The 25,790-nt window shown below is 36.9% G+C and overlaps 1 protein-coding gene across 2 annotated transcripts in view; it reads left to right on the top strand.

Annotated features, from left to right (window-relative positions):
- The window catches only part of VWA8 (von Willebrand factor A domain containing 8), a 365,498-nt gene that overhangs the window by 98,873 nt on the left and 240,835 nt on the right, over positions 1-25,790 (top strand). For both annotated transcript variants that reach the window (XR_009611412.3, XM_060637082.3), the window contains exon 13: positions 24,181-24,341. Coding sequence is in view for 1 of the 2 variants with exons in the window: in XM_060637082.3 (XP_060493065.3) it covers positions 24,181-24,341 (161 nt within the window). In the remaining variant the exon portion in view is untranslated. The remainder of the gene's footprint in view (positions 1-24,180; positions 24,342-25,790) is intronic.

The raw sequence follows: 25,790 nt of genomic DNA, 5'->3' as shown, positions 1-25,790 counted from the left end.
GTCACTTCAACAAGAAAAAATATTGGGGCTCCTGGGTGGCTCAGTCAGTTAAGTGTCCAACTCTTGACTTCAGCTCAGATCATGATCTCACAGTTTATGAAATCGAGCCCTGCATCGGGCTGTGTCCTGACAGGGCAGCTTCTGTCCTGGGATTCTGTCTCCCTCTCTCTCTGCCCCTCCCCTACTCACTCTCGTTGTCTCTCTCTCAAAAATAAATAAACTTGAAAAGAAAAAAATAGGAGGGGCACCTGGGTGGTTCAGTCGGTTAAGCCTCCGACTTCAGCTCAGGTCACGATCTCGCGGTCCGTGAGTTCGAGCCCCGCGTCGGGCTCTGGGCTGATGGCTCAGAGCCTGGGGCCTGCTTCCGATTCTGTGTCTCCCTCTCTCTCTGCCCCTCCACCGTTCATGCTCTGTCTCTCTCTGTCTCAAAAATAAATAAATGTTAAAAAAAAAAATTAAAAAAAAAATAGGAAAAAATACCCAACAAATACATAATTTAAACAATAGGTTGAATTGGAAGATGCGGGGATTATAACATGAGGATTTTGTGAACATTTATAAAAAGAAATCTGTGGCTATTATTTAGAACTGAATATATACTCTTTCCTTTTGGGAGATTTAATTCAGGATCTATTTAGAAAACAACTCATTTCTTGGGCGCCTGGGCGGCTCAGTTGGTTAAGCGTCCAACTTGAGCTCAGGTCGTAATCTCACGGTTCATGAGTTCGAGCCCCGCATCTGAGCTGTCAGCACAGAGCCTAGAGCCTGCTTTGGATTCTGTGTCTCCTTCTCTCTCTCTGCCCCTCCCCTGCTCATGCTGATGCTCTGTCTCTTTCAAAAATGAATAAACTTAAAAATAAATAAATTTAAAAAAAGAAAGAAAGAAAACAACTAATTTCTTTCCTCCAGTTAGTTTGAATAGAGTATTTATGCACATTCTGTTATTGTCTTCCTTTTCGTTTTATGGACAATTAAGTTTTGTTTTGTTTTGTTTTGTTTTGAATGAGAACCATACAAATGGCTGACAATACTCTATAACAGGGTTGATGAACTTTTTTTAAAGGGCTGGATCATAAATATTTTGGTCTTTGTGGACCTTGTTGAAACAATATGATTCTACTATTGTAATGGAATAGCAGACGTTGGCAATATGTGAATGAATGAGTGTGGCTGTGATCCACCTTATCACATTTTTTTTGTGTTTATTTTGAGAGAGAGAGAGAGAGCGAGCGAGCGAGAGTGCTTGCACAAATGTGTGCAAGCTGGGGAGGGACAGAGAGAGAAGGAGAAAGAGAATCCCAAGCAGGCCCTTAACATCAGTGAGCCCAATGTGGAGCTCGATACCATGAACCCTGAGATCATGAGCTGAGCCTAAATCAGGAGTCTGACACTCAACCAACTGTTTTTTCTTTCTTTCTTTCTTTCTTTCTTTCTTTCTTTCTTTCTTTCTTTCTTCTTTCTTTCTTTCTTTCTTTCTTTCTTTCTTTCTTTCTTTTATTGAGGTATAATTCACATGTAGTAAAATTCAGTCCATTTTGACAGATACATTCGGTTGTATAACGACTACCCCAACTGAGGTAATAGGACATTTCCATCAGCTCAGAAAATTCCCTTGTGCCTCTTTGTAGTCACCCCCTCCCTGCCACCTGGCAACCACTGATCTGTTTTCTATCCCTATTTTGCCTTTTCCTGAATGGTGTATAAATGGATTTAAATAGCCTTTTGAGTCTGGTTTCTTTCACTTACATAATGCATTTGAGATTCATCCACATTGTTGTATGTATCAGTAGTTTGTTCTTTTTAATTGCTGAGAACCTTAACACATTTTTATTGGTGTTTATGTGAGTACTTCTCTACGTTCCTGCTACAGTAGCTTTACTTCTGGAGCTCAGCCCTTTTCACCTCACTTATCAAGCCTCCTAGGCTTTCCACCTGTTTCCAGCCTGGGTTTTTCCCAATCCATCCTTCCAGCTCTGAATTTTGTTTTTTCTATTTTCCCCCTGCTTTTAGCCTTTGAATCGCTTTGTGTAGTTTGTAAGATAATATTCAAATTCTGTTGCTTAGCACAGTGCTTTTTTTTTGTTTGGTGTCCCCCCCAGGCCTCTCTTAGCCAGGTTTGAGGCTTCAACCCATACAGCTAACATTCACCTTTGAACTCCAGTCATAAAGAATGATTTGTGGTCTCCTCAGCATGACTTGATGTGTTAGGCAGCCATGCTTTCTTGCACCATTCATGCTCTATGAACCTCCTTCTCCTGAGGACCAGTTGGCTTGCTCTTCAAAACTTAGCTCCTAGGGTGCCTGGGTGGCTTAGTCGGTTAAGGGTCCAACTTCGACTCAGGTCATGACCTCATGGTTTGTGAATTTGAGCCCTGCGCCAGGCCAGGCACGGTGCTGACAGCTCAGAGCTTAGAGCCTGCTTTGGATTCTGTGTCTCCCTCTTTCTTTGCCCCTCCCCTGCTTGCTCGTTTTCTCTCTCTCTCTCACTCTCTCTCTCTCTCAAAAACAAACATTAAAAAAAAAAAACCAAAAGAAAAAAAAAGCCTTAGCTCCACTGCTACCATCTCTGTGTTTTCTGTTAAGTCCCCAGTTTGATTTATATGTACTCCTTTGTTTCAATGGCCCTTAAATGTCCTTTTGGATAGCACTTATGGCTCTGTCCTGTGATAATGACTGTATTTCATTAAGTCCAATGTGCCATCAATTATAAGACATGCCATTATTTTGTGTTCCAATAAGAAAGTAGTGCAGCAAATTAAGTTATGACATAAGACTATCAGCAGTTTTATTTTATTCTTAATGAAAGAACTCTTTCAGATTTAATTTAGATTATCTATCTCTTGTGCATGCAGAAAAAAGAAAATACAACTGGGATGAATGGTTGAAGCATTTCTAAAACTTCTTTACCTTCAGAGTATGACTTTTTTTGGTTCAGCTGTAGATGTTCATGTCACTTCACATACTATTGTCTGCATCCTGTGTGCTTTGTCAACAACAGACATTTCCAGGATATTCTTCCAAGCTACTGATAGCCATTTAGGTTTCAATACTGGTACTTTCTTGATTTTAACAGAAGGTGTTGACAGAAATGTTTTAAGGCAATAGCTGCGATTCCTTTTCCCAAGTGGTCTTTAATTTGTTGACTAAACCATAAATGGGTTATAGTTATCCCTTTTTGCTACAGAGAGATATACAAAGCCAGGTTCAGACATGGTCAGAGAATAATTAGCTGGCCAGCAGTTGTAAGATTCTGTCCACTGAAGGTGCATCCTGATTTCAGAGATGTAAAATTGTATTTTGGAATTGATGGAATTTAGCTGTTTGTCTCTCCCATCCTTTGTAAACTCCTTGGAGGCAGGGACAATGTGCTGTTTAACTCTCTGTTCCCTTAATGGGCACATAGTAGATGTTGGGATGAAAAAGTGAAGCTTGCAAATTCTGTGTCCTCTATGAATTTTGTAACAAATTGTAAACTGAGGGAAGTTGCTCTTTCCTTTTCATAGTGATCGTCCTCATACTTCATTTGTATTTGCCTATTATTAATGCCCTCATATGGACATACCAGAGTTTATCTAACCAGTCTCCTAAATATTAGTTTTATCCCCAACATTTTATAATTACACACGAAGTTGCAATGAATAACCTTGTGCATACGTGTTTTTATATTGTTAGAAGTATATCTTCAGGATTAATTCCTAGAAGTGGGACTGTGAGGTTACTAGGTAAATGCATATGTAGTTTGATAGAAATTGCCAAATTTTCTTCTATAAAGATTATATTATTTTGCATTCCCATCAACAATGTCAACAGACAGGGCTACCAAGCTTTTTCATGTTTTCCAATTTGATACTTAGAAATGGTATCTAAAGAGTAGTTTTAATTTGCATTTCTTATATTGTGAGAGAATTGAAAATTTTTTCTATTTTGAAGGGTCATTATATCATTATATCATGTCTTTTCTTACTGAATTATTTACTCACTTTTTTTGCCTGCTTTCCTGTTGAGTTTTTGGCCTTTTTTCCCATCAGTTTTTGAGTTTATGATGTATTAGCCATTTTGCTTTTGTCTCTGATATGTGCCGCACGTATTTTCTCTCAGTTTGTCAGTTGTCCTTTGGTTGTATGTATGAATAAATTATTTTGTGCCCCCAAAAATTTTAAAAAAGATTGTTTTGTAGTTAAATTTATTAATATTTTGTCTTATTATGTCTAGATTTTGAGTCATGGTTAGAAAGTCTTTCCTTATACCCAGGTTATGGAGGAATTCGCCTGTGCCTTTCCTTTTTCAGCTTCTAGATTGAACTCTCTCCAGTCCTTGCCCAGAGCCCTTATGTTTCAGAACCAGCAAGGGAGCACTGAGTGATCATGCTGCCCTCTCTCTGACCACAGCTGGGAAAGGTCCTGCAGCTTTATAACTCATGTTATAAAATTGGGCCCACATGGGTAATCCAAGATAATCTCCCCTTCTCAAGGTCCTTAATGTAGTCAAATCTGCAAAGTTCCTTTTGTCATGCAAAGTAATGTATTCACAGGCTCCTGGACATCTTTGTTTGGGGGCATTATTCTGCCTACCACACTGACCATTTTAGAAGATCATGTCACTGAAAGCATTGCCATTCATGGTATTTGAGTTACAAATATAGCACACCTGCATCAGCCTATACTGTTTTCATATCCATAGTGGTTCTATATCTGTAGCTATAGACATCTGACTTCATCATTATGTGTTTTGGTGTAGTTGTGCCCATATATCTGTTTGAAGTTATGTACTACTTTATAACAAGTTACTTTCTCCATACTGAAGTTTAGGCATTATCCAATGTTTTTATTTGAAATTAGGTGTGTAAGTACATTGTATTACCTATGATTTTTTCAGGCTTATAAAGCAAATGTTACAAAGTATTGTTTATAAAATAGGGGTATTGAGCCCAGCAGAACTGAGACCCGGTGGGCTAGACCACAGCACAGTGTTTGGCATGAAGAAGATACTCAGTTAAATATGCACCATCTTTGAGGCTTGGGAAATCTAAAAATATTTTAAGTAGAATGACTTTTATTTTTATGCATGTCAGGGATAGGTGTGATTCTTCAGACATTGTTCTCATTCTCATAAAAACATTTCAGAGCTTCTCTATTTATAGCATTCTGTAATATAGAAAAAGGGAGATTATTTAGATCGACTTCTGATTTCTGAGAATAAGTTCTTATAGGATAAAGCAGGAGACTCTATTCTGAGACAAACTCATTTTGGTTCTAGAGTTATAAGTTTCTATGTATTTCCAATGTTTTTCCAAGATAAAGTTTTGTGATAATTTAATAATCTCTTTTTGCAGCCTCTTTGAAGTGGTCAAAGTTATTTACCAAAAGTTAACTGACTAGTTACTCTAAAATATGCCAGTGAAGTGGAATTTCCTGACTTTCAAAATTAAGGATGAGAAAGGTTAAGTGCCAGAGTTTATACCTCAAATTAGCCAAAGCTTGTACAATGGTTTCTAGCTTATTAATTTTCAAGCCATTTTTTTTTTTTTTTTTGCCTGCTAGATTGTACATCTTTAAAAACAATAAGCAGCAGACAATGAGGCTCACTCTGAGATAACAGGGAACTGGGCTGAGGCCCTGCACAACCATCTGTTTTTATTTGGAATGCTTTCTTTCACATTAGCCTCATTTGCTTTAGCATGCTAGGATTCTTGTCACATCAGTTTGGTTTTCAGTATTGGTCTGTTTTTCCACTTGCCAGCTTTTTAAAAACAACATAATGGAATGGAGGAATTTCAAAAAATTAATGGTTGTCTTCAACTGACAGAAGTCCATCTCAAGAGTGTGTTATTTTTATAACTGAAACCTTATAAAATGTACCTTAGGCTCTCATTTTGACAGAGACAGAGTCAAAAGTTGAGGGCAGTGACGCTTACAGTGTTTTACCTTAAGCTCGCAACTAGAACTACTTGGACTGTGTAGATGACAGGATGCAGCACAAAATTAATGTGTTGAAAAGGCTGGATATTTGCTGGCTTAACTCATAATCTTTTAAACTTGTATACTGCAAAAAGGCAAAGTGTGCCTTAATGTTTAACTGGGCAATTATAAAGGTTCATCTTGAAGAACTGCTTTTGTTACACAAATTTTCCACTTAAAAGACAATAGATTTTATATATTTTTTTTTTAAGTATCCAAATTTGATATTCAGATCTTTTATAATTTTTTAAAACTCTGCACTGGACTCCTTTTTTTAATTGAAACCATGTACTTCTTAAATAATGGACAAAATCTTTTGTGTTATCTTAACAAATTTAGTTATCATGAGGTATTTATTAGATTTCTAAAAACGCACTAAGGAGGCCTTTGGGCATGTGCATAAAAATAAACATTACAATAAAACCAAATCCATTAGCCCAAGGAAGAAAACAAGTGACCAAGGAATCCTACCAAATAAGGAACTTTAGTCTGAAAGGTATTTCATTTACTATCATTGGTGATCCAAAAACATGAGATCCGTAAACTTGAAGAGGGAAGGAATCTCAAATTTGGGGATTCTCTGTGGAATGGCTCCAAATTTAAGGACACTGTGTAATAAAATCCGGTACTATTGGTAAGAACACATTGTTATACTTGACCCTCTGTGTTAGCCAGTACTTTGGTTTTAAATTTACTTTACAGTAATTTTGACTAGGGTCTTGAGGTAATCTTTTTTTTTTTCTTTTTCTTTTTTTTTTATTTGAGTATAATTGACACACAATGTTATATTAGTTTCAGGTGTACAACATAGTAACTCAACTTCTCTATGTGTTATGCAGTGTTCAACACAACGTGTAGCAACCTCTATCACCGTACAACGCTAGTACAATATCATTGGCTATATTCCCTGTGCTATGCCTTTTATTCTTGTCACTTATACTTTCCATAACTGGAAGCCTGTATTTCCTACTCTCATTCATGCATTTTGCCTATCCTCCCTACCCGCCTGACAAGCATCAGTTTGTTCTCTGTATACATAGGTCTAATTCTGCATTTTGCAGGTTTGTTTTGTTTGACATATGAATGAGATTATAAGGTATTTATCTTTATCAGTCTGACTTATTTCACTTAGCATAATACCACCTAGCTCCATTCATGTAATAGCAGGTGGCAAAAATCTCATCCTTCTTTATGGCTGTGTAATAGTCTATTGTGAGCGTGTATGTGTGTGTGCATGCACACCACATCTTCTTTATCCACATCTCTTTACTGATGGATACAGTTTGCTTCGATTTCTTGGCAACTGTAAATTATTGGCAATTGTAAATACCACAGTAAATGTAGGGGTGCATAGATCTTTTTAAAATAACGTTATTTAGAGAGAGAGAGTGCAAGCAGGGGAGGGGCAGAGAGAGAGGGAGAGAGAGGATCTCAAGAAGCCGTGCTGCAGGCACAGAGCCCAACACAGGACTCAAACTCACAAGCCATGAGATCATGCCCTGAGTCAAAACGAAGAGTTGGATGCTCAATCGACTGAGCCACTCAGGTGCCCCACATATATCTTTTTGAATTGGTGTTTTCATTTTCTGTGGGTAAATACCCAGTAGTGGAATTATTGGATTGTATGGTATTTCTATTTTTAATTTTTTGAGGCACCTCTCTACTGTTTCCTACAGTGGCTGTACCAATTTCCCACATTTCTGCCAATAGTGCATGAGGGTTTCTTATTCTCCATATCCTCACCAATGCTCGTTATTTCTCGTCTTTTTTTATTTTAGCCCTTCTGACAGTTATAAGGTGACATCTCCTTGTGGTTTTGGTTTGCATTTCCCTGATGAGTGATGTTGAGTATCTTTTCATGTGTCTGCCATCTGTATGTCTTCTTGAAAAAATATCTGTTTGGGTCCTCTGCCCATTTTTTACTCAGATTATTTGAGGGTTTTTTGGTGTGGAATTATATCAGTTCTTTATGTGTTTTGGTTATTAACCCTTTATCAGATATATCGTTTGCAAATATCTTTAACCATTCATTGCATTTTTTTGATTGTCTCCTTTGCTATGCAAAAGCTTTTTATCTTGGGGTGTCTGGGTGGCTCAGTCTGTTAAGCGTTTGACTGTGACTCAGGTCATGATCTCACGGTTCATGGGTTCAGACCTCGTGTCAGGCTCTGTGCTGACAGCTCAGAGCCTGGAGCCTGCTTCAGATTATGGGTCTCCCTCCCTCTCTGCCCCTTCCCCATTCACTCTCTGTTTCTCTCTGTCTCTCTCTTTCTCTCTCTCTCTCTCTCAAAAATAAACATTAAAAGACTTAATTAAAAAAAAAAAAGCTTTTTATTTTGATCTAATCCCAATAGTTTATTTTTGCTTTTGTTTTTCTTGCCTTAGGAGACATATCTAGGAACAATGTTGCTAGGGCCGGTGTTAGAGAAATTATTGCTTGTTTCTCTTCTAGAATTTTAATGATTTCAGGTCTCACATTTAGGTCTTTAATCCATTTTGAGTTTATTTTTGTGTACAGTATAAGAAAATGGTCCAGTTTCATTCTTTGCATGTAATTGTCCACATTTATTGAAGAGACTTTTCCCTACTGTGTATTCTTGCCTCCTTTGTCATAGATTAATTGAACCTATAGATGTGGTTTATTTCTGAGCTCTTATTCTGTTACACGGATCTGTGCGTTGTTTTTGTGCCAGTACCACACGGTTTTGATTACTACAGCTTTGTAGTATGTCCTAAAACCTGGAATTGTGATATTTCTAACTTTGCTCTTCTTTCTTAAAATAGCTTTTGCTGACCTACCCTATGACCCAGCAATAGCACTGCTAGGAATTTACCCAAGGGATACAGGAGTACTGATGCATAGGGGCACTTGTACCCCAATGTTTATAGCAGCACTCTCAACGATAGCCAAATTATGGAAAGAGCCTAAATGTCCATCAACTGATGAATGGATAAAGAAATTGTGGTTTATATACACAATGGAGTACTACGTGGCAATGAGAAAGAATGAAATATGGCCCTTTGTAGCAACGTGGATGGAACTGGAGAGTGTGATGCCAAGTGAAATAAGCCATACAGAGAAAGACAGATACCATATGGTTTCACTCTTATGTGGATCCTGAGAAACTTAACAGAAACCCATGGGGGAGGGGAAGGAAAAAAAAAAAAAAAAAGAGGTTAGAGTGGGAGAGAGCCAAAGCATAAGAGACTGTTAAAAACTGAGAACAAACTGAGGGTTGATGGGGGGTGGGAGGGAGGGGAGGGTGGGTGATGGGTATTGAGGAGGGCACCTTTTGGGATGAGCAGTGGGTGTTGTATGGAAACCAATTTGACAATAAACTTCATATATTGAAAAAAAATAGCTTTTGCTATTTGGAGTCTTGTGGTTCCAAAATACAACTTTTAGTATTATTTGTTCTAGTTCTGTGAAAAATGCTGTTGGTATTTTGGTAGGGTTTGCATTAAACTCGTAGATTGCTGTGGGTAGCATGGACATTTTAGCAATATTAATTCTTTCAATCTGTGAACAGCATGGAATGTCTTTTTCCATTTGTGTTATCTTCAGTTTCTTTCACCAGTTTTCAGGGAACAGGTCTTTCACTTCCTGGTTAGGTTTATTCCTAGGTATTTTATTCTTTTTGGTGCAATTGTAAATAGGTTTTTTCCCTTAATTTCTCTTTCTGCTAAATTGTTATTAGTGTATAGAAACACTACCAATTTCTGGGTATTAATTTTGTATCCTACAACTTTACTGAATTCACTGATCACTTCTAATAGTCTTTTGGTGGAGTCCTTAGGATTTTCTATGTATAGTATCATTTCATCTGCAAATAGTGACAGTTTAATTTCTTCTTTACTAATATGGATGCCTCTTATTTATTTTACTTGTCTGAGTATGATGGCTTCAACTTCCAGAACTATGTTAAATAAAAGTAGCAAGAGTGGACTTCCTTATCTTGTTCCGGATGTTAGAGGAAAAGTTCTCAGTTTTTCACCATTGAGTATGTTAGCTGTGGGTTTTTCATATATGGTCTTTATTATGTTGAGGTATGTTCCCTCTAAACCTACTTTTTTAAGAGTCTTTATCATGAATGGATGTTGTACTTTGTCAAATGCTTTTTCTGCATCTAATGAGATGGTCATTATTTTTATCCTTTATTTTGTCAATATGTATCATGTGAATTGATTTGCAAATATTAAACCATTCTTACATCCCTGGGATAAATTCTACTTGATCATGGTGAGTGATCCATTTAATGTTTTGTTGGATATTGGCCTGTAGTTTTCTTTTTTGTGGTATCTTTGTCTGGTTTTGGTATCAGGGTAATTTGATGTCATAGAATGTATTTAGAAACTTTCCTTCCTCTTCCTTTTTTTTTTTTTTTTTTTTTTTGAATAGTTGGAGAAGAATGGAAGAATAGGTACTAACTCTTCTTTAAATGTTTGGTAGAATTCACTTCTGTCAATCCTTATGGTCCTGGCTTTTATTTTTTGGTAGTTCTTTGATTGCCAATTCTATTTTGTTACTAGTAATTGGTCTGTTCAGATTTTCTGTTTCTTCCTCATTCAGTTTTGGAAGACTATATGTCTCTAGGAATTAATCCATTTCTTCCATGTTGTCCAATTTGTTGGCATATAATTTTTCATAGTATTTTCCTATAAACTTTTGTATTTCTGTTGTGTCAGTTGTTATATCTCCTCTTTGGTTTCTGATTTTATTTATTTGGGTCCTTTCTCTTTTTCTGAATGAGTCTGGCTGAGGGTTTATCAGTTTTATCTTTTCAAAGAACCATCTCTTGGTTTCATTGATTTGATTTTTTTTTCAATTTTTATTTAATTATTTTTGGTCCCTATGCCATTTATTTCTGCTCTGATTATTTCTTTCCTTCCACTCACTATAGGTTTATTTATTCTTCTGTTTCTAGTTCATTTAGGTGTAAAATTAGATTGAGTTTTTTCTTGTTTCTTGAGGTAAGTCTGTATTGCTGTATATTTTTTAGAACTGTTTTGGCAGTATCCCAACAATTTTGGACCATTGTGTTTTCCGATCTTTATTTGTCTCCATGTATTTTTTTAAATTTCTTCATTGGCCTATTGGTTGTTTTAGTATCATTTATCCTCCATGTGTTTGTGTTTTTTCCAGTTTTTTTCTTGTGATTGATTTCTGGTTTTATACCATTGTGGTCAGAAGAGATTTCAGTCTTCTTACATTTATTAAGACTTGTTTTGTGGCCTAACATGTGATATGTTCTGGAAAATGTCAACATGTGTTGAAAAGAATATGTCATCTGTTGTTTTTGGATGGAATGTTCTGTTGTCTCTGTTAAATTCATTTGGTCTAATGTGTCATTCAAACATAGTTTCCTCACTGATTTTCTGCCTGGATGATCCATCTATTGATGTAAGCAGGGTGTTAGAGTCCCCTACTATTATAGTATTACCATTAATTTCTTCCTTTGTATTCAGTAATATTTGCTTGATGTGTTTAGGTGCTCCAGTGTTGGGTGCACAGGTATTTACAATTGTTATATCCTCTTGTTGGAGTGATCCCTATATCATTTTGTAATACCCTTTTTTTTATCTCTTGTTACAGTCTGTTTTAAAAACTATTTTGTCTGGGATACCTGATACTATACTATACCTATTGCTACCCTGGCCTTTTTTTTTTTCATGTCCATTTGCATGTTAAATGTTTTCCATCCCTTAGCTTTCATTTTGTATGTATCTTCAGGTCTGAGATGAGTCTCCTGTAGGCAGTATATAGATGGGTCTTTTTTTTTATTAGAGCATTTCGGCCATTTATGTTAAAAATTTTTTTTTAATGTTAATCTTTGGGAGACACACACGCACACACAGCATGAGTGGGAGAGAGGCAGAGAGGGAGACACAGAATTGGAAGCGGGCTCTAGGCTTTGAGCTGTCAGCACAGAGTCCGACACTGGGCTCGAACTCACGAACTGTGAGATCATGACCTGAGCCAAAGTCAGACACTTAACCTACTGAGCCACCCAGACACCCCTCGGCCATTTATATTTAAAGTAATTATTGATAGGTATGTAGTTATTGCCACTGTGTTCATTGTTTTCTGGTCATTTTTGTAGTTCTTCTCTGTTCCTTTCTCCTCTTGCACTCTTTGTGATCAATGAGTTTCTGTAGTGGTATTTGGCTGTCTTTTTCTTTATTTTTTGTGTATCTATGATAAGTTTTGGGTTTGTGGTGTCCATGAAAGTTAACTTACAACACTCTATAGCAGTCGATGTTAAGTTGATGGTCATTTAAGTTCAAACACATTCTAAAAGAAAAAACAAAAACTTTTTTATTCCCTCCTCCATGTCTCATTATATGCTGTTATTTTTTATATATTTTTGTTCCTAATTTTCTTATATCTAATCATGGCCATTTATTTTCCACTTAAAGAAGTTAGGGCAATCCTTAGGGCAATCTTTTAAGGGTCCTGAGGCATTTATAGTCATCAAAGATTACGGTAAGAACGAGGAGTTTGCTAGAAGTTAGTGAATTTAATGATGATGTTATATATCTATATTCTTTTTATGAGGAATATGTCAAAAAAAGAAAAGAAAGAAGGATATAACTTTGATTTGGTTTTGAAATTCACAATTTTTGTATGTGCCAGTGTATTTTGTAAACATTTTATACCTGGAAATAAAAAGGAAATATATCCTTCTAATCTTTTTTGTCTAGTTGCCTTTTTTGATTCCTAAATGCTTTGTTTGTCTGTTTTTCCTCTGTTCAAAAAATACATGTACTTAGGATCCAAACCACTTTCTGAATATGTAGAACTTTATTGCTGATTTACAAGCCAGTCTCATCGTAGAAACAGGGCTTTCTGAGGTATTTGAAATAAAAGCCACTCGACAAAACTAGAGAGATAGTGAAAACAGACAGCAAAGGGAAAGGTATTCTTTACCAGAGCTCATTTAGTGCCATTGGGGCCTTAGAATTGAAGTAGCTGGGGATTTAAGATGGTAAAAGTTGCCACATTCCTGATTTTATGTTCTGTGGACTCCTGTTAAGAGATTAACAATCTGAAGGGGGCCTTTGACAGTTCCCAGATCCTGTGATGCTTCCTGTGGTTCCCTTAAACTCTTTCAGAATTAGGTCGCTGCAGGCAGACACGCTCTACACAGGAGAGGAGTGATGTCCATTAACGCCCTCGCCCAGGTGAGAAGGTGAGCCACGTGAGGTTGACCGCTATTTCCATCAGTCTGTCTCTTCCCTCTTGGCAAGCCTCCTTCTGTGCTGCTTCGGGCAGGAGACTCCACATTTATCCCTAATGACCCTCCCTGAATCCATCAACTCTTCCCTGTCTCCCACCTCGTGAAGAAGTGCTTGTTTCCCTGCTGCACAGTGTCTCTCCCATGGGGATCAGTTTAGAGAGAGCAGCTCTGGTTTTGCTGGGAAAGTGCCACAGGGTACACATTAAGCTGATCAAAAGAGTTGTCAAGTAATGCAGCCATAGCACACTTCTTAGCCTGCTCCTCATCCACCCTAACCCCCACAGCCAGGTAGCAGTCTAGCATCATTTGCTTTTGCCAGGATCTACTATAGTGATGAACATCTCCAGTAGCTCCAGCCCACTATCTGTAGACCCACTGTTGAGAATTTGGTGGAAAACGTATTTGCCATGTGGAATTTTACTTCATTGGATTTTTAAGAACACATCAGTTATGTTGGTTGAATATTTGTAGGTATTTCTCTCTCTGTCTCTGTCTCTCTCTTTGGATAAAAACATTGAAGTTCTACTCTTTTCACAAGTATCAATTATATAATGCTATAGTCATCACATTTTACATTGTATCCTCAGATCTTATTTATTTTATACCTGAAAGTTTGTACCCTTTTACCAGCCTCTCCATATTTCCTCTCAGCCCCTGACAACCAAACCACTTTTCTACCCTCTTTTTCTAAGAGTTTGACTTTTTTTAAAAGATTCTACATGTAAGTGATACCATAGAGTATGTATTTGTCTGTGTCTGATTTATTTTACTTAACATAATGCCCTCGGGGTCCATCCATGTTGTCACAAATGGCAGGACTTCCTGCTTTCTCATGGCTGAATAATAGTCCATTATATGTGTAAAAACATATTTTCTTTACCGATTCATCTGAGGATGGACACTTAAGTTGTTTATCTTGGCTCTTGTGAATAATGTCACAGTGAACACAGGAGTGCAGGTATCTCCTGCACTAGGAGTGGGATTGCTGGATCACACGGTAGTTACATTTTGAATGTTTTGAGGAACCTCCATACTCTTTCCATAGTGGCTGTACATTCAATTTACATTCCCACCAACAGTGCACAAGTGTTGCCTTTTCTCCACATCTTTACCAGCATTTGTTATCTCTTGTCTTTTTGATAATAGCAGGTATGAGGTGATCTCATTGTGGTTTTATTTGCATTTCCAGATGATTAGTGATGCTGAGCACCTCTTCTTGTACCTGTTGGCCATTTAGAAAAATGTCTGTTCAGGTCCTCTCCCCATTTTAAAATCAAATCGTGTTTTTTTCCCCATTGAGTTGTATGAGTTGTTCATATGTTTTGGATATTAACCTCTTATCAGATATATGACTTACAAATATTTTCTTAATTCAGTAAGTTGCATTTTCATTTTGTTGGTTTTCTTTGATGTGCAGAAGCTTTTTCTTTTTAGTTTGATGCAGTCCCACTTGTTTATTTGGGGGTTTGTTGCCTTTGCTTTTGAAGTCACATTAAAAAAATCCAATACTGGGTGGGGCATCTGGGTGGTTCATTCAGTTAAGTGTCTGAGTAGGATTGAGCCTCATGTTGGCTGTCGGCACAGAGCCTGCTTGGGATTCTCTCTCTCCTCGCTCTCTGCCCCTCCCCGCTCATGCTTGCTCACACTCTTTCAAAATAAATAAATAAACATTAAAAAAAATCCAAGACTGATGTCAAGGAGCTTACTATCTATATTTTCTTCTAGGAATTTTGTGGTTTCAGGTCTTAACATTCAAGTCTTCAGTCCATTTTGAGTTGATTTTTTATGTATGGTCTAAGATAGAGGTTCAGTTTCATTTTGCATATGGCTCTACAGTTTCCCTCATACCATTTATTGAAGAGAATATCCTTTCCCGAATGTATGTTCTTGACTCCTTTTGTTTTTTTTTTCTTTTTTTTTTTTGACCCCTTTGTTATAAATTTGTTTACCATGTATGTGTGGGTTTATTTCTGAGCTCCCTATTCTGTTCCATTGATCTATGTGTCTTTTTATGCCAGTATCATACGGTTTTTATTACTTTAGCTTGAAATGAGTAAGTGTGATATCTCCAACTTTGTTCTTTCTCAAGACTTTTTGGTTAATCAGTGCCTTTTGTGGTTGGTTCCATACACATTTTAGGATTGTTTGTTTGTTTTATTTCTGTGAAAAATGCCATTGGAATTTTGGTAGGGATTACATTGAACCTTTAGATTGCTTTAGGCTTTGGAACATTTTAATAATACTAATTCTTTCAATCCATGAGCATAGAAGATCTTTCCATTTATTTGCCTTCTTCACTTTCTTTCATTAATATTTTACAGCTTTCAGTTTATTTATCTTAAAATTTATCTCTTTTGGTGAAAACATTTAAATTATACTCTTTTTTGTAGATATTAAACATGTGTAGGTATTTAATTAGAATATATTGCATCCCATAATCTATTCTGTAAGGAATAGGAGAAGTAAATCAGATCATGTCATTTCCCTGCTTAGAATCTGTCAATAGCTTCCTGTCATACTTAGAATAAAACAAGAATGCCTTACCCTCACTTATGAGCCCTCCATCACTGCTTTTCAACTTTGGCTGCCTACTAGAATCACCCAAGGAACTTTGAAATCCTTCCAGGGGCGCCTGGGTGGCTCAGTCAGTAAAGTATCCAACTTTGGCATAGGTCATGATCTCACAGTTCGTGGGTTCGAGCCCCACGTCAGGCTCTGTGCTGACAGCTCAGAGCCTGGAGCCGGCTTCAGATTCTATGTTTCCCTCTCTCTCTGCCCCTCTCTATCTGCCCCTCCCCTGCTCGCACTCTGTCTCTCTTTCTTTCTCTCTCTGTCTCTCAAAAATAAACATTAAAAACAATTTTAAAAAAAAGAGAGAGAGAAAGTCTTCCAGTGTCTAGGCCCTATCATCAGACAGTCTGATGTATTTGGTCTGAATGGAACCCAGACTTCAGTATTTTTACAGAAGCTAGCTGGTAAATTCTAACAGACAGTCAAGGTTGAGAACCACCGCCCATTTCTGCCTCTCCAGCCTCCTGGCTCCCTGCTGGACCCCCTGCTGATTATGTTTCACCCTCTTGCTACTTTCAGTCCCTTATATCTGTCTAGCTTCTGCTTTAGGGCGTTTGCACAGGTTGTTGCCCAGGCCTCTAACCCCTGATTTCACACAGACTCTTGTCATTCAAACTGGCAACTTAAATATACTTTGAGAAAACATCCTTGACCCAACAAGTCATTTGCTATCACATTACACGATATTTTCTGTATAGCCCTGACCCACTATGTGATCTTTTTTTTTAGTTGTGTCTCCTCCCTCCCTTCCTTCCTTCTCGTCCTCTGTCCCTTTTCCTTTGTCTATTTTTGTTCTTTTCCCCCTGGAATGTAAGGACTGTTTATTGTTCCACTGTTGTATCCTCAGTACCTGGAACTGTGCCTTGCATGTAGTCAGCAGTCAATATATGACGGAAAAGATAAATAAATTTGGGGTAATTCACATCACTTTTAAGAGACCAGCTCAAATTTGACCTCTGTCAACTTTTCTTTACTAATTCCTACTCGTTTTCCTGTTATGTTTTCTTTAAATCCTAAAATAAGAATATCTTCTGTCATATAGCATTGTTTTATGACTCCTATTAGTATCCTGAACTGTTAACTTAGATTAAATTTTAATGTATTTGTATTGTTTTTTCTCCACTTGGTTCTAATTCAGCTGTTATGTATTAAATACCCACCAAATGCCAGACATCTCATTTAATTCCAAAGATATTTTACTCACGTCATCCATTTATCGCAAGGAAGTGGCAAATTTGGAATTGAAACCCAGCCTTCCTCATTCTGTACCTGCTGTTTCCATGTTGGCTGATCGGAAGGGATTTGAGTGTTGAATGAGGCCAAACCTGTTCCAGCTGTCTTTACTGAATACGGAACTGCTTGTTAGTACTTAAAACAACAAGATTTTATGATCTTGTGACTTGCTTTTAAAAACTAATTTAGTAAAAGGCAAATATTATTGCAAATATTTAAGCTGGAATTGATTGCACCTTTCTCACCTGTTCTTCTAATGGAGTCATACCCCTGTGGTAAAATGCAGGAAAGTTTGCCCTACCATTTGGATAAAATGTGGTTCTTCGGTTTGTGTGTGTTGGGGTTCTAGTCGGGAACATCTCTGCCTTTTACCTTTCTTTTTTGAAAGTCTTCTCATTCTCTTTTATATACTTAGTTGTCCATGAGCATTTCTGCACGAGCTTTAATAAGTTGCTCATTCTTAAAATATTGTTATCTTTAGCTTGTGGTTTTTGCTGCGGACCATGGCATCCATCCTAGCTGTCTAAAATGGAGAGGGATTTCTCACTGGGTACCAGGTAGCATACAAAATTTCTGGGAGAGACAGGGAGCAGTGTTTAGATTTTACCCAGATGGAGATGACGGAGCCAGGAGAACTGCAGCTGTAGCTACCCTAGTCCCCTCTAGCTGGCTGTCACCTAATCTCATTGTTCACTGCAGTTCCTAGTTGTGCCTATGCAAGAATGCTTTAGTTGCATAGTTAGAACTTTAGTTGCAAAGCATCTAAGAAGTAATGTTTCCAGTTTTCTAGCCTCTGTAGTACAAGTAGGATAGAAGGGTATTTGATTGGGTATCTTGACTGAAGACATATGATATCTTTTATACCTACAGTGACCTTGACTTATGTTTTATTTTGCAACTTTATTAAGATGTTCTTTTGTTGGGTCAGTTGTTAGTGAGACAGTGGGTTTGACATCCGGTTAGCTTTAGTGAGAAGAATTTTGTTCTGTGTTCATAGAATAAGTCTTTGACCAGAGGAGATCATCTTGTATAGATCCCACTGGTTACAGTGAATAGAGCTATAAATTATTCAAATCGACTTTTTCCCAATGCTAGCAGAGTAACTTAAAACAATCATGGTAGGCTTGTAAGGCCATCATTGTGTACATAAAGGAGGTATTTATTATACGTGTGATGGGTTAAAAATAGTTCTTTAAGAGAAGAACTTGGGGGAGAAGCATGGAAGGGTTTATAAATAATTTTACAATATGTAAAACGAGAGGCTTCTTTGAGATCAAACATAAATGACACTAAAGAATGTTGGCAACATGCCTTGCATTCTGTTCAGTGAGCATGCTTAGACTGTAAATAATGGCTTCATTTCTATTCTAGGACCTAAAAATTATTAACATTCTGTGTTTATACAGTATTTATGCACTATGCTGCCACTAATAGGTATGGACATAATTAATCCCTTATTGCAAAATTGATGGCTTACATCAGCTAGTCTTGGTGTATTCTTTTGTGCAGTTAAGTCCCAGATTTTCTTGGTATTTATACTCTACTGACAGGTATTTTTTGGCAGGGTATTTTTACTTACTTGAGCAAAACTTATTTCAGATAGAGCTGGAAAGCCCACAGAATTTCAGCTAGTTTCTTTTGGGGAGAAAAATCATTAATACTACTTACCCCAATCAAAAAAAATTAAATGCCCATAGTTTATAAATATATATGAATATATATAAATAAATAAATATATATATATATATACATATATATATATATATATATATATATATATCTTTATTTAATTTTGAGAGAGAGAGAGACAGAGTGTGAGCAGGGGAGGAACAGAGAGAGGAGACACAGAATCTCAAGCAGGTTCCAGGCTCTGAGCTGTCAGCACAGAGCCTGAGGCGGGGTTCGGACCCACGAACTGCGAGATCATGTCCTGAGCCGAAGTCGTACGCTTAATCGACTGAGCCACCCAGGTGCCCCTCACAGTTTATATTTTTGATTCAGAAATAAGAAAGTGAAGAATTATGTAATTACTGTTAACTAAAACATCTTTATTATAATCTTTTATACATGTATTCAAAGATATTTTTAAACAACAGTGTAGACTAGCTGTGTTTAGGGACATCTTGGGGTGTGGAAACATCACAGTCACCAATTTCTGACTCTTCTCAAAGAACTTGATTGAGAAGCAGCGTTTGTGGAGGGTAGGTAGCCTGAGAGGTGTACAGTTGCTACGTTCTTATATTATCTCTGCAATATATCCATGTACTGATCAATCCAAACTAGCCCCTTCTCTGTGGAACTTCTTTCACTGATATTTATTGTAATATTTTTGAGGACAACCTAGCTCCTCTGCTTATTAGCTGCGTGTCCTTGATCGGGTGAGCTAACCTCTTCATACCTTAGTTACTTCATCTGTACGATAAAGGCAATAATTGTTCTTATCTCTGAGGGTTATAAGATTACACAAGTTAATTTATGTACAGTTCTTGGCACCTAGTAAGCTCTCCATAAGTACTGGTGGCTATAATTATTGTTATTTCTATTTTTAAGTTCTTAACATGTTGTTCTTTATATGATGACCTGACCCATGGAAGAAATTTTCCTCTGTCTCATCACCAAGAATTATAGTACCGCTTCTTTTTGGTGTCAGTGCTATGGTTATTAGGACTTACATAACTTTTTTTTATGTCACTTGTTTTGTGTGTGTGTTAGATATTAAAAAGATTAGATCCGCATTTTAGATTCTTCTTACAATGCATGCTTTGTGTATTATCTTTACCTTTCTTCATTTCATCTTCCCTTGTTTAGTTTTCTGTATCCACTTATTTCAGATTTTATAACATACATCATACATATTTTTGCAAGCCAACTTTTAAACCTTTCTGAAATTCTGGGTTCATATATGTGGTGGAAACGTGTATTTTTAATCTAATTAAAGCCATATTCTATATATGCTTTGAATACTACATTTGCAATAATTTAAATTTTCCATCAGAAAAATTACATATGCTTTTTACTGTAAAATTTTACTTGATTATCCATATTTGCATTTCAAGACAGGTAACTTTGGGCTCCTGGGTGGCTTAGCTCGTTAAGCATCTGACTTTGGCTCAGGTCATGATCTCACGGTTTTTGAGTTCAAGCCCTGCATTGGGCTCTGTGCTGACAGCTCAGAGCCTGGAGCCTGCTTCAGATTCTGTGTCTCCCTCTCTCTCTGCCCCTTCCCTGCTCACACTGTGTCTCCCTTTCTGAAAGAAAGAAAGAAAGAAAGAAAGAAAGAAAGAAAGAAAGAAAGAAAGAAAGAAAAGAGGAAAGAAGGAAAGAAGGGAGAAAGAAAGAGAAAAAGGAAGAAAGCTCAAATTCCTCTATATGCTGAAAATTTACTATAATATTTTTATATATCTTTCTGAATGATATGATGCCTTGGACAAGTAATTCTAGTCTTATTCTAGCTCCTTGACACACAGATGCTTTTGGAACTTATTCCATCTAACTAGTGACTTACATCCAGGTCTCTCAAGGAAATGTCAGAAAATTAGCATATATCATTCAAAGGTGCTAAAAACCTTAAGGCATATAATTGCCTTAGGGTTCAGATCTATGTTTTATGATACATTTCATGCAGTTATGCTTCTCATTGTAATAAAACTTTTTTTTCAGTAGGGTTTTTCCCTACTGAAAAATGAAAAGAGCAAAATTATTAATAAAAAAAAGCAAAATTTCAAGTGACCCAGAATCTTAAGAGATATACGGATGTTTTCCAGGAATCTGAATGAGAAGGTGAAGTGTTGAAGGTTAGACAATGGTAGCTCTAAAGGAACTGGATTTCATGTCCTGTTGTTTTAAAATTTTTAAGGAAATGCAGAAAGAGGAAATGGTCCGGGCTCTATGATATCATTAGTACTATTTTTATTCTCTTAAGTTCAAAAGTTTCAAGGATAAGAAAAATATATGCAAAAACTGGGATATGCATCTTTTTTTGGTTTTTATTAGTGTACCTTCAAAATAATCATATGGAGCAAGCACATTTTCTTTTTTTAATTTTGGCCTTCCACTTGCTTTGGGGATGTGTGAGTAGGCAGGAAGAATAAAGAAATGATATATTTTCAACAATTTCATGACCCAGTATATGTTAAAATAAATACAGATATTATAACAATTTCACGGTACTAAAATCCAAATATTCTATTGACAGGAACACTTGAAAATGCTGTTACTCTATTTTAGAGATTAGCCTGTTGTTGAAGTTAATTCATATCACTGAGCAATTCAGACTATGCTGAAAAAAAGCCTATCAATATAATTAGGTTTGATTAGTTTGAGTTGGATGAAAATTCAGCTTTATTTTGGTGTTCTTGCACTCTTGCACAATCAAAAATAATTTCTGATTTTAACTCCTATCATGGAAAGTGGGGACAATTATCTCTTTAAGGAAAAGCTGGAATCTCCCTCTTTTCTCCCAGTACAGGCTTTTAATTATGAAAAGTAGAAACTTGTATTAAAAGGAATGTTTTCTTCTCTTTCTCAGGAGGATTTTTATTTTAATGCGAAGTCATACTAGAAGTGAAGAATGACTCTTTTTTTGCATAGTAGTGTAAGAGAGTTTAGGTGGTAAAACTGAAGTGAGCTAGTCTTCCAAGAAATGCCAAGTGTTTTCCATTTTTTTACTCCTGTAAGGATTGAAGAAAGGGAGAGTATTTCTGGTCTGTAGTTGTGGCTGGCTGGCATTAGCAGCACTGAGCTCTGTTGATCTATGACTGCTCCTTATGTAGCAGCAAATAATCTTGTTTTACTTCAGTCAGCGATGGCTGTCTTACTGGTAAATATTTACTCATTTGAACGAGGCAAGTTTTGGTAGGCATTGAATGAATTAACAAGATGTGAAAGTATTTTGGAATCCTCATCAAATGAAGCAGTTCTTTTTTGTAGCGTTCACAGAATGGTGATTGAGGGTATCTTGGTATGACAGTAAGGAATTTTCTCTACTGAAATTAAAAAAAAAAAAAAGTTACCAGTTGCCAGCCTCAGCCACTTAGGAGTCTGAACATCCCATGGCACCGTCCCATTCCTCACCTCCTTTTCCTGGGCCCACGCAAAAAGACTCAAGAGCTCAGATGGGTCAGGATACCATCTATTTGCAATATGAAGCTGGCATTTTCAAAATTAACACCCATCCATTCCTTTAAAAATATAGTATCAATGGGATGCTCTCTTCATCCCCTCTGAATACCAATAGGAACACCTGAAGGAAACAAGGCCTACTCCTTCCTTTTTTTTCTTTCATTTTTTTCACCTCTTAATTTATACTCTTTTGCTACACATTTTGTACGTCCTTGTATAATCTCATAATTCCTACTAGAATAAGAAAGGGGTATAAATAAATAGGATGAGACAGACTTTCACATTGAGTCAATGTTTCTATTTTAAAGCAGTTTCCCACTTGAGGGGGCATTTAAGTTACCATGTAATTAATGTTTAATTAAACATTATAAGGTAATGTTACAAGGTGGTGAGCCCCACCTTGGATCTGCTGAATCCAGATCTTCAGGGTGAGAGGGGCTTATGCTTATGCTTATGTATTTTCCAAAATTTCCCCCAGCTATTTCTGATATATATCTTTGACTTAGAAGTACTGTGCTAAGACATGTTTTCTGTTTGTTTTATTCTCTAGAACAATACATGATGTAACTCTGTAGTGAATATTTTTCTGAAATAATTATTGCCAAGAATTTTTTTGAATTTACCTATTTTATATTAATTTTAGAAAGATTTATTTGTGTATTTGGTTGTTTTTCAGAATTTGATTATGAAAATGACCCACAATGATTTATTTTGATTTGTCCTATTTTTATCCATTTCTTGTTCTTACATGGCATACCCATGGGTAGGAGTGATCTCATTCTCACTCTGAACCGTCTCAGTAAATGCTGACGATGGTGATCAATTTAGTATTGACTATTGCAACTATCACTGGCCGCATAGAATGCCATGCTCATATAATTTGCATAGAACTTAAAATTCATAGTTGAAGAATTAAATGAAATTAATGAGCTAAGCCAAATTTTGATAAGGTGTCAAAGCCAGACCTTTAGGCCTATGGGGACTTGGTGAGTTTGAATGTTACTGTTCTCAGGTGCTTTTATGATTCAGTATAGGCCTATTCACACTTCCTAAGTCAGTACTTTTTTGATAGTGAGAAAACTGAAATGATGAATACTTACATTTTCATCTTGGCTTCGGTGTAGATCTGTTGCCATTGTGAATATAAGCAAATGTATTAGTTTTCTGTCTTCTTGAAACTGGAGTCGGATATCAAAGAATTTACAAAAGACTTTAAGTTTCAGGATAAAATCGATTGTAAAAGTTGAAATTTTGTTTGCTATAAGTTGCACAAAAGTTATCTGAAGGTGATAACAGAAAGCAAACTATTATCTTCACCATTAATACATGTAAGAAAAAATTATTCATGTTACATGGCACCTCGAATTTTTTAAAGTAAGCAGACATTTATATGCCACTGCTATTATAGTTTGCTTAAATCTGTTACACTGCTTTAACACAAGCGCGTTGCGTGTGTGCTTTGAAGACTTGCTTGTGAGTGCCATGCTATTGTTTGTCAATTCCTGTACCTCATCTAACGACTGTCCTCCTTGGCTTCCTCCATTTTCAGACCTCTTTAAATACACTGAGTCATTGTGATGGGTTCCTAGCATGGTTTTTCAGGAGACTTTAACTATAAGACAATGCACATTATTGATAAGCATCGCCTCCCATTGAGTTTGTATGGCCTCTACTTCTTAAAAAGGAATCCACACATTTTGATCCCTGCAAAAATAAAGCTGATTGAATTGAATTTCATTACAGTCAAGTGGAAATGAATGCCATCTAAATGAGCCAAATGAACATTTCAAGGGAGGGGGAAAATGCTTAATAAGAAGGAGAGGGGGAAGAGCCCTCACTCTTACTATGTTATGTGGATGAGTAACAGGACCAACCTCAAATAACCAGGAGAAGCTTTTGGATATCTCACTCTTTACTGAATTGGAGAAGACGACTTCCCAGTTAGAGTGTGGAATGTTATGTTCAGAGAGGTACCTGACTCTATAGCTAAGTAAGCCACCAACCTTAGTTTCAAAACTAATTCTGCATTTTCTTTGGTGGGTGGTGGCACTTGGTTCCAGGATATGACAGCACGTGATCTGCTACAGCAGAGATACACTCTTCCCAATGGAGACACTGCTTGGCGGTCCTCACCCCTTGTGAATGCCGCTCTGGAAGGAAAGCTTGTCCTCTTGGATGGCATTCACCGCGTCAACGCCGGCACACTCGCTGTATTGCAAAGGTTTGCGTGAGTCACACACACACAGAAAAACACACCATGGAAACAGTGGGTGGGGACTCTATCAGTCTTTTTAAACTGGGTTATGTAGAGACTGAGAAACTTAATTCTGTAACCACCCAGAACAGAAGATGTTTCTTCGTTGTAAACAGTAGCGAAACTTCAAATAATGAACATTTTGGGAAAAACCACTGTCAGAGCAGCAGTCTCTGTATAAGAGTGCAAAAAAAAAAGCTGTCAGGTAGTAATTTTGAAAGACTTCGTATATGCTGGTTGATACATGCAATAAGTTACACAGCTGAAGTTTCTACGATTTGTCAGTCACTGCTTCACTGTTTAGAAACTCCTTATGAATCATAGATCTAAATTATTCGTTGGTCATGTTGGATTTTTTTTTGAGAGAGAAAGGGTAGTTCCTTATATAAAATGTGTAATAGGTGTTTGATGATATTTTATATAGACTAGAAAACTCACTTTGTGGTTATAAACTTGAACATTTATGTAACTATTGTTTCCTTATTTCCCTTTAGGTGGGGAAAACATTTCTAATTAACTTCTTTAGAGTGTAATGTTAAGAGAAAACTTCATGTGTAACTTTCATGGGAAATATGTCTATCCCGTTATTTAAGAAGATGAATGATACCAACTTTTTGTTTATTCTGTCTTGATTCTGTCATTTGTAGATTTTTTTTAACTATGGCATAAGCCATTTCCCCAACTAAATATTCAAAATTTTTTGTCACATCCTGAGTATAATTAAAAATTCCAAAAATAAGGGTGCCTGGGTGGCTCAGTTGGTTGAGTGTCCGACTCTTGATTTCGGCTCAGGTCATCATCTCCTGGATCACGAATTCAAGCCCCACATCAGGCTCTGCGCTGACACCACAGATTCTCTCTCCCCACTCTCTCCCCACTTGCACTCTCACTCTCTCTCAAAATAAATAAATTTTACAAAACTTTCCAAAAACATTGTTAGTCCTAATTAGGTTTGAGAGCATTTGAAAATAATAATCACAACCTTTCAGTGATTTGCCATAAATATTCCATAGATTTACAGTATTTTTTTTTTTCTTCTGAACGGATAAATACAGACACAAACAAAATAATAGCCCTCTCCTTTTATTGGTTATCCCTTGCCCTTAGGCCAAGCGCTTAAGAAGAGTGGCTATGAGTGCTTACTCTGTACTGGGCATTGTGCCAGGCCAGTGCTTCTCAGGTTCTCAGCCGTAAGCACCTTCCAGGGATGGGGCTTTAAAACTACTGAGGCCTGAGCTCTGCCTCCTCAAATTCATATATAATTGATCCAGGGTGAGGCCCGGAAATGGGCATTTTCAAACCCTTCCTAGGGGATTCTAATGTGCTGCCAAGATTGACAACAACTGTCATAGCGTCTGCCTTACATTAGGTGTTTACTTTTCACAGCGATACTAGGAGGTTGGTATTATCGCCCTA

The sequence above is a fragment of the Panthera onca genome, chromosome A1 (assembly GCF_046562875.1).
Source record: "Panthera onca isolate mPanOnc1 chromosome A1, mPanOnc1 haplotype 2, whole genome shotgun sequence".
Classification (NCBI taxonomy): domain Eukaryota; kingdom Metazoa; phylum Chordata; class Mammalia; order Carnivora; family Felidae; genus Panthera; species Panthera onca.
The sequence above is the reverse complement of the archived record's forward strand: the minus strand, read 5'-3'. Positions and strand labels throughout refer to the sequence as shown.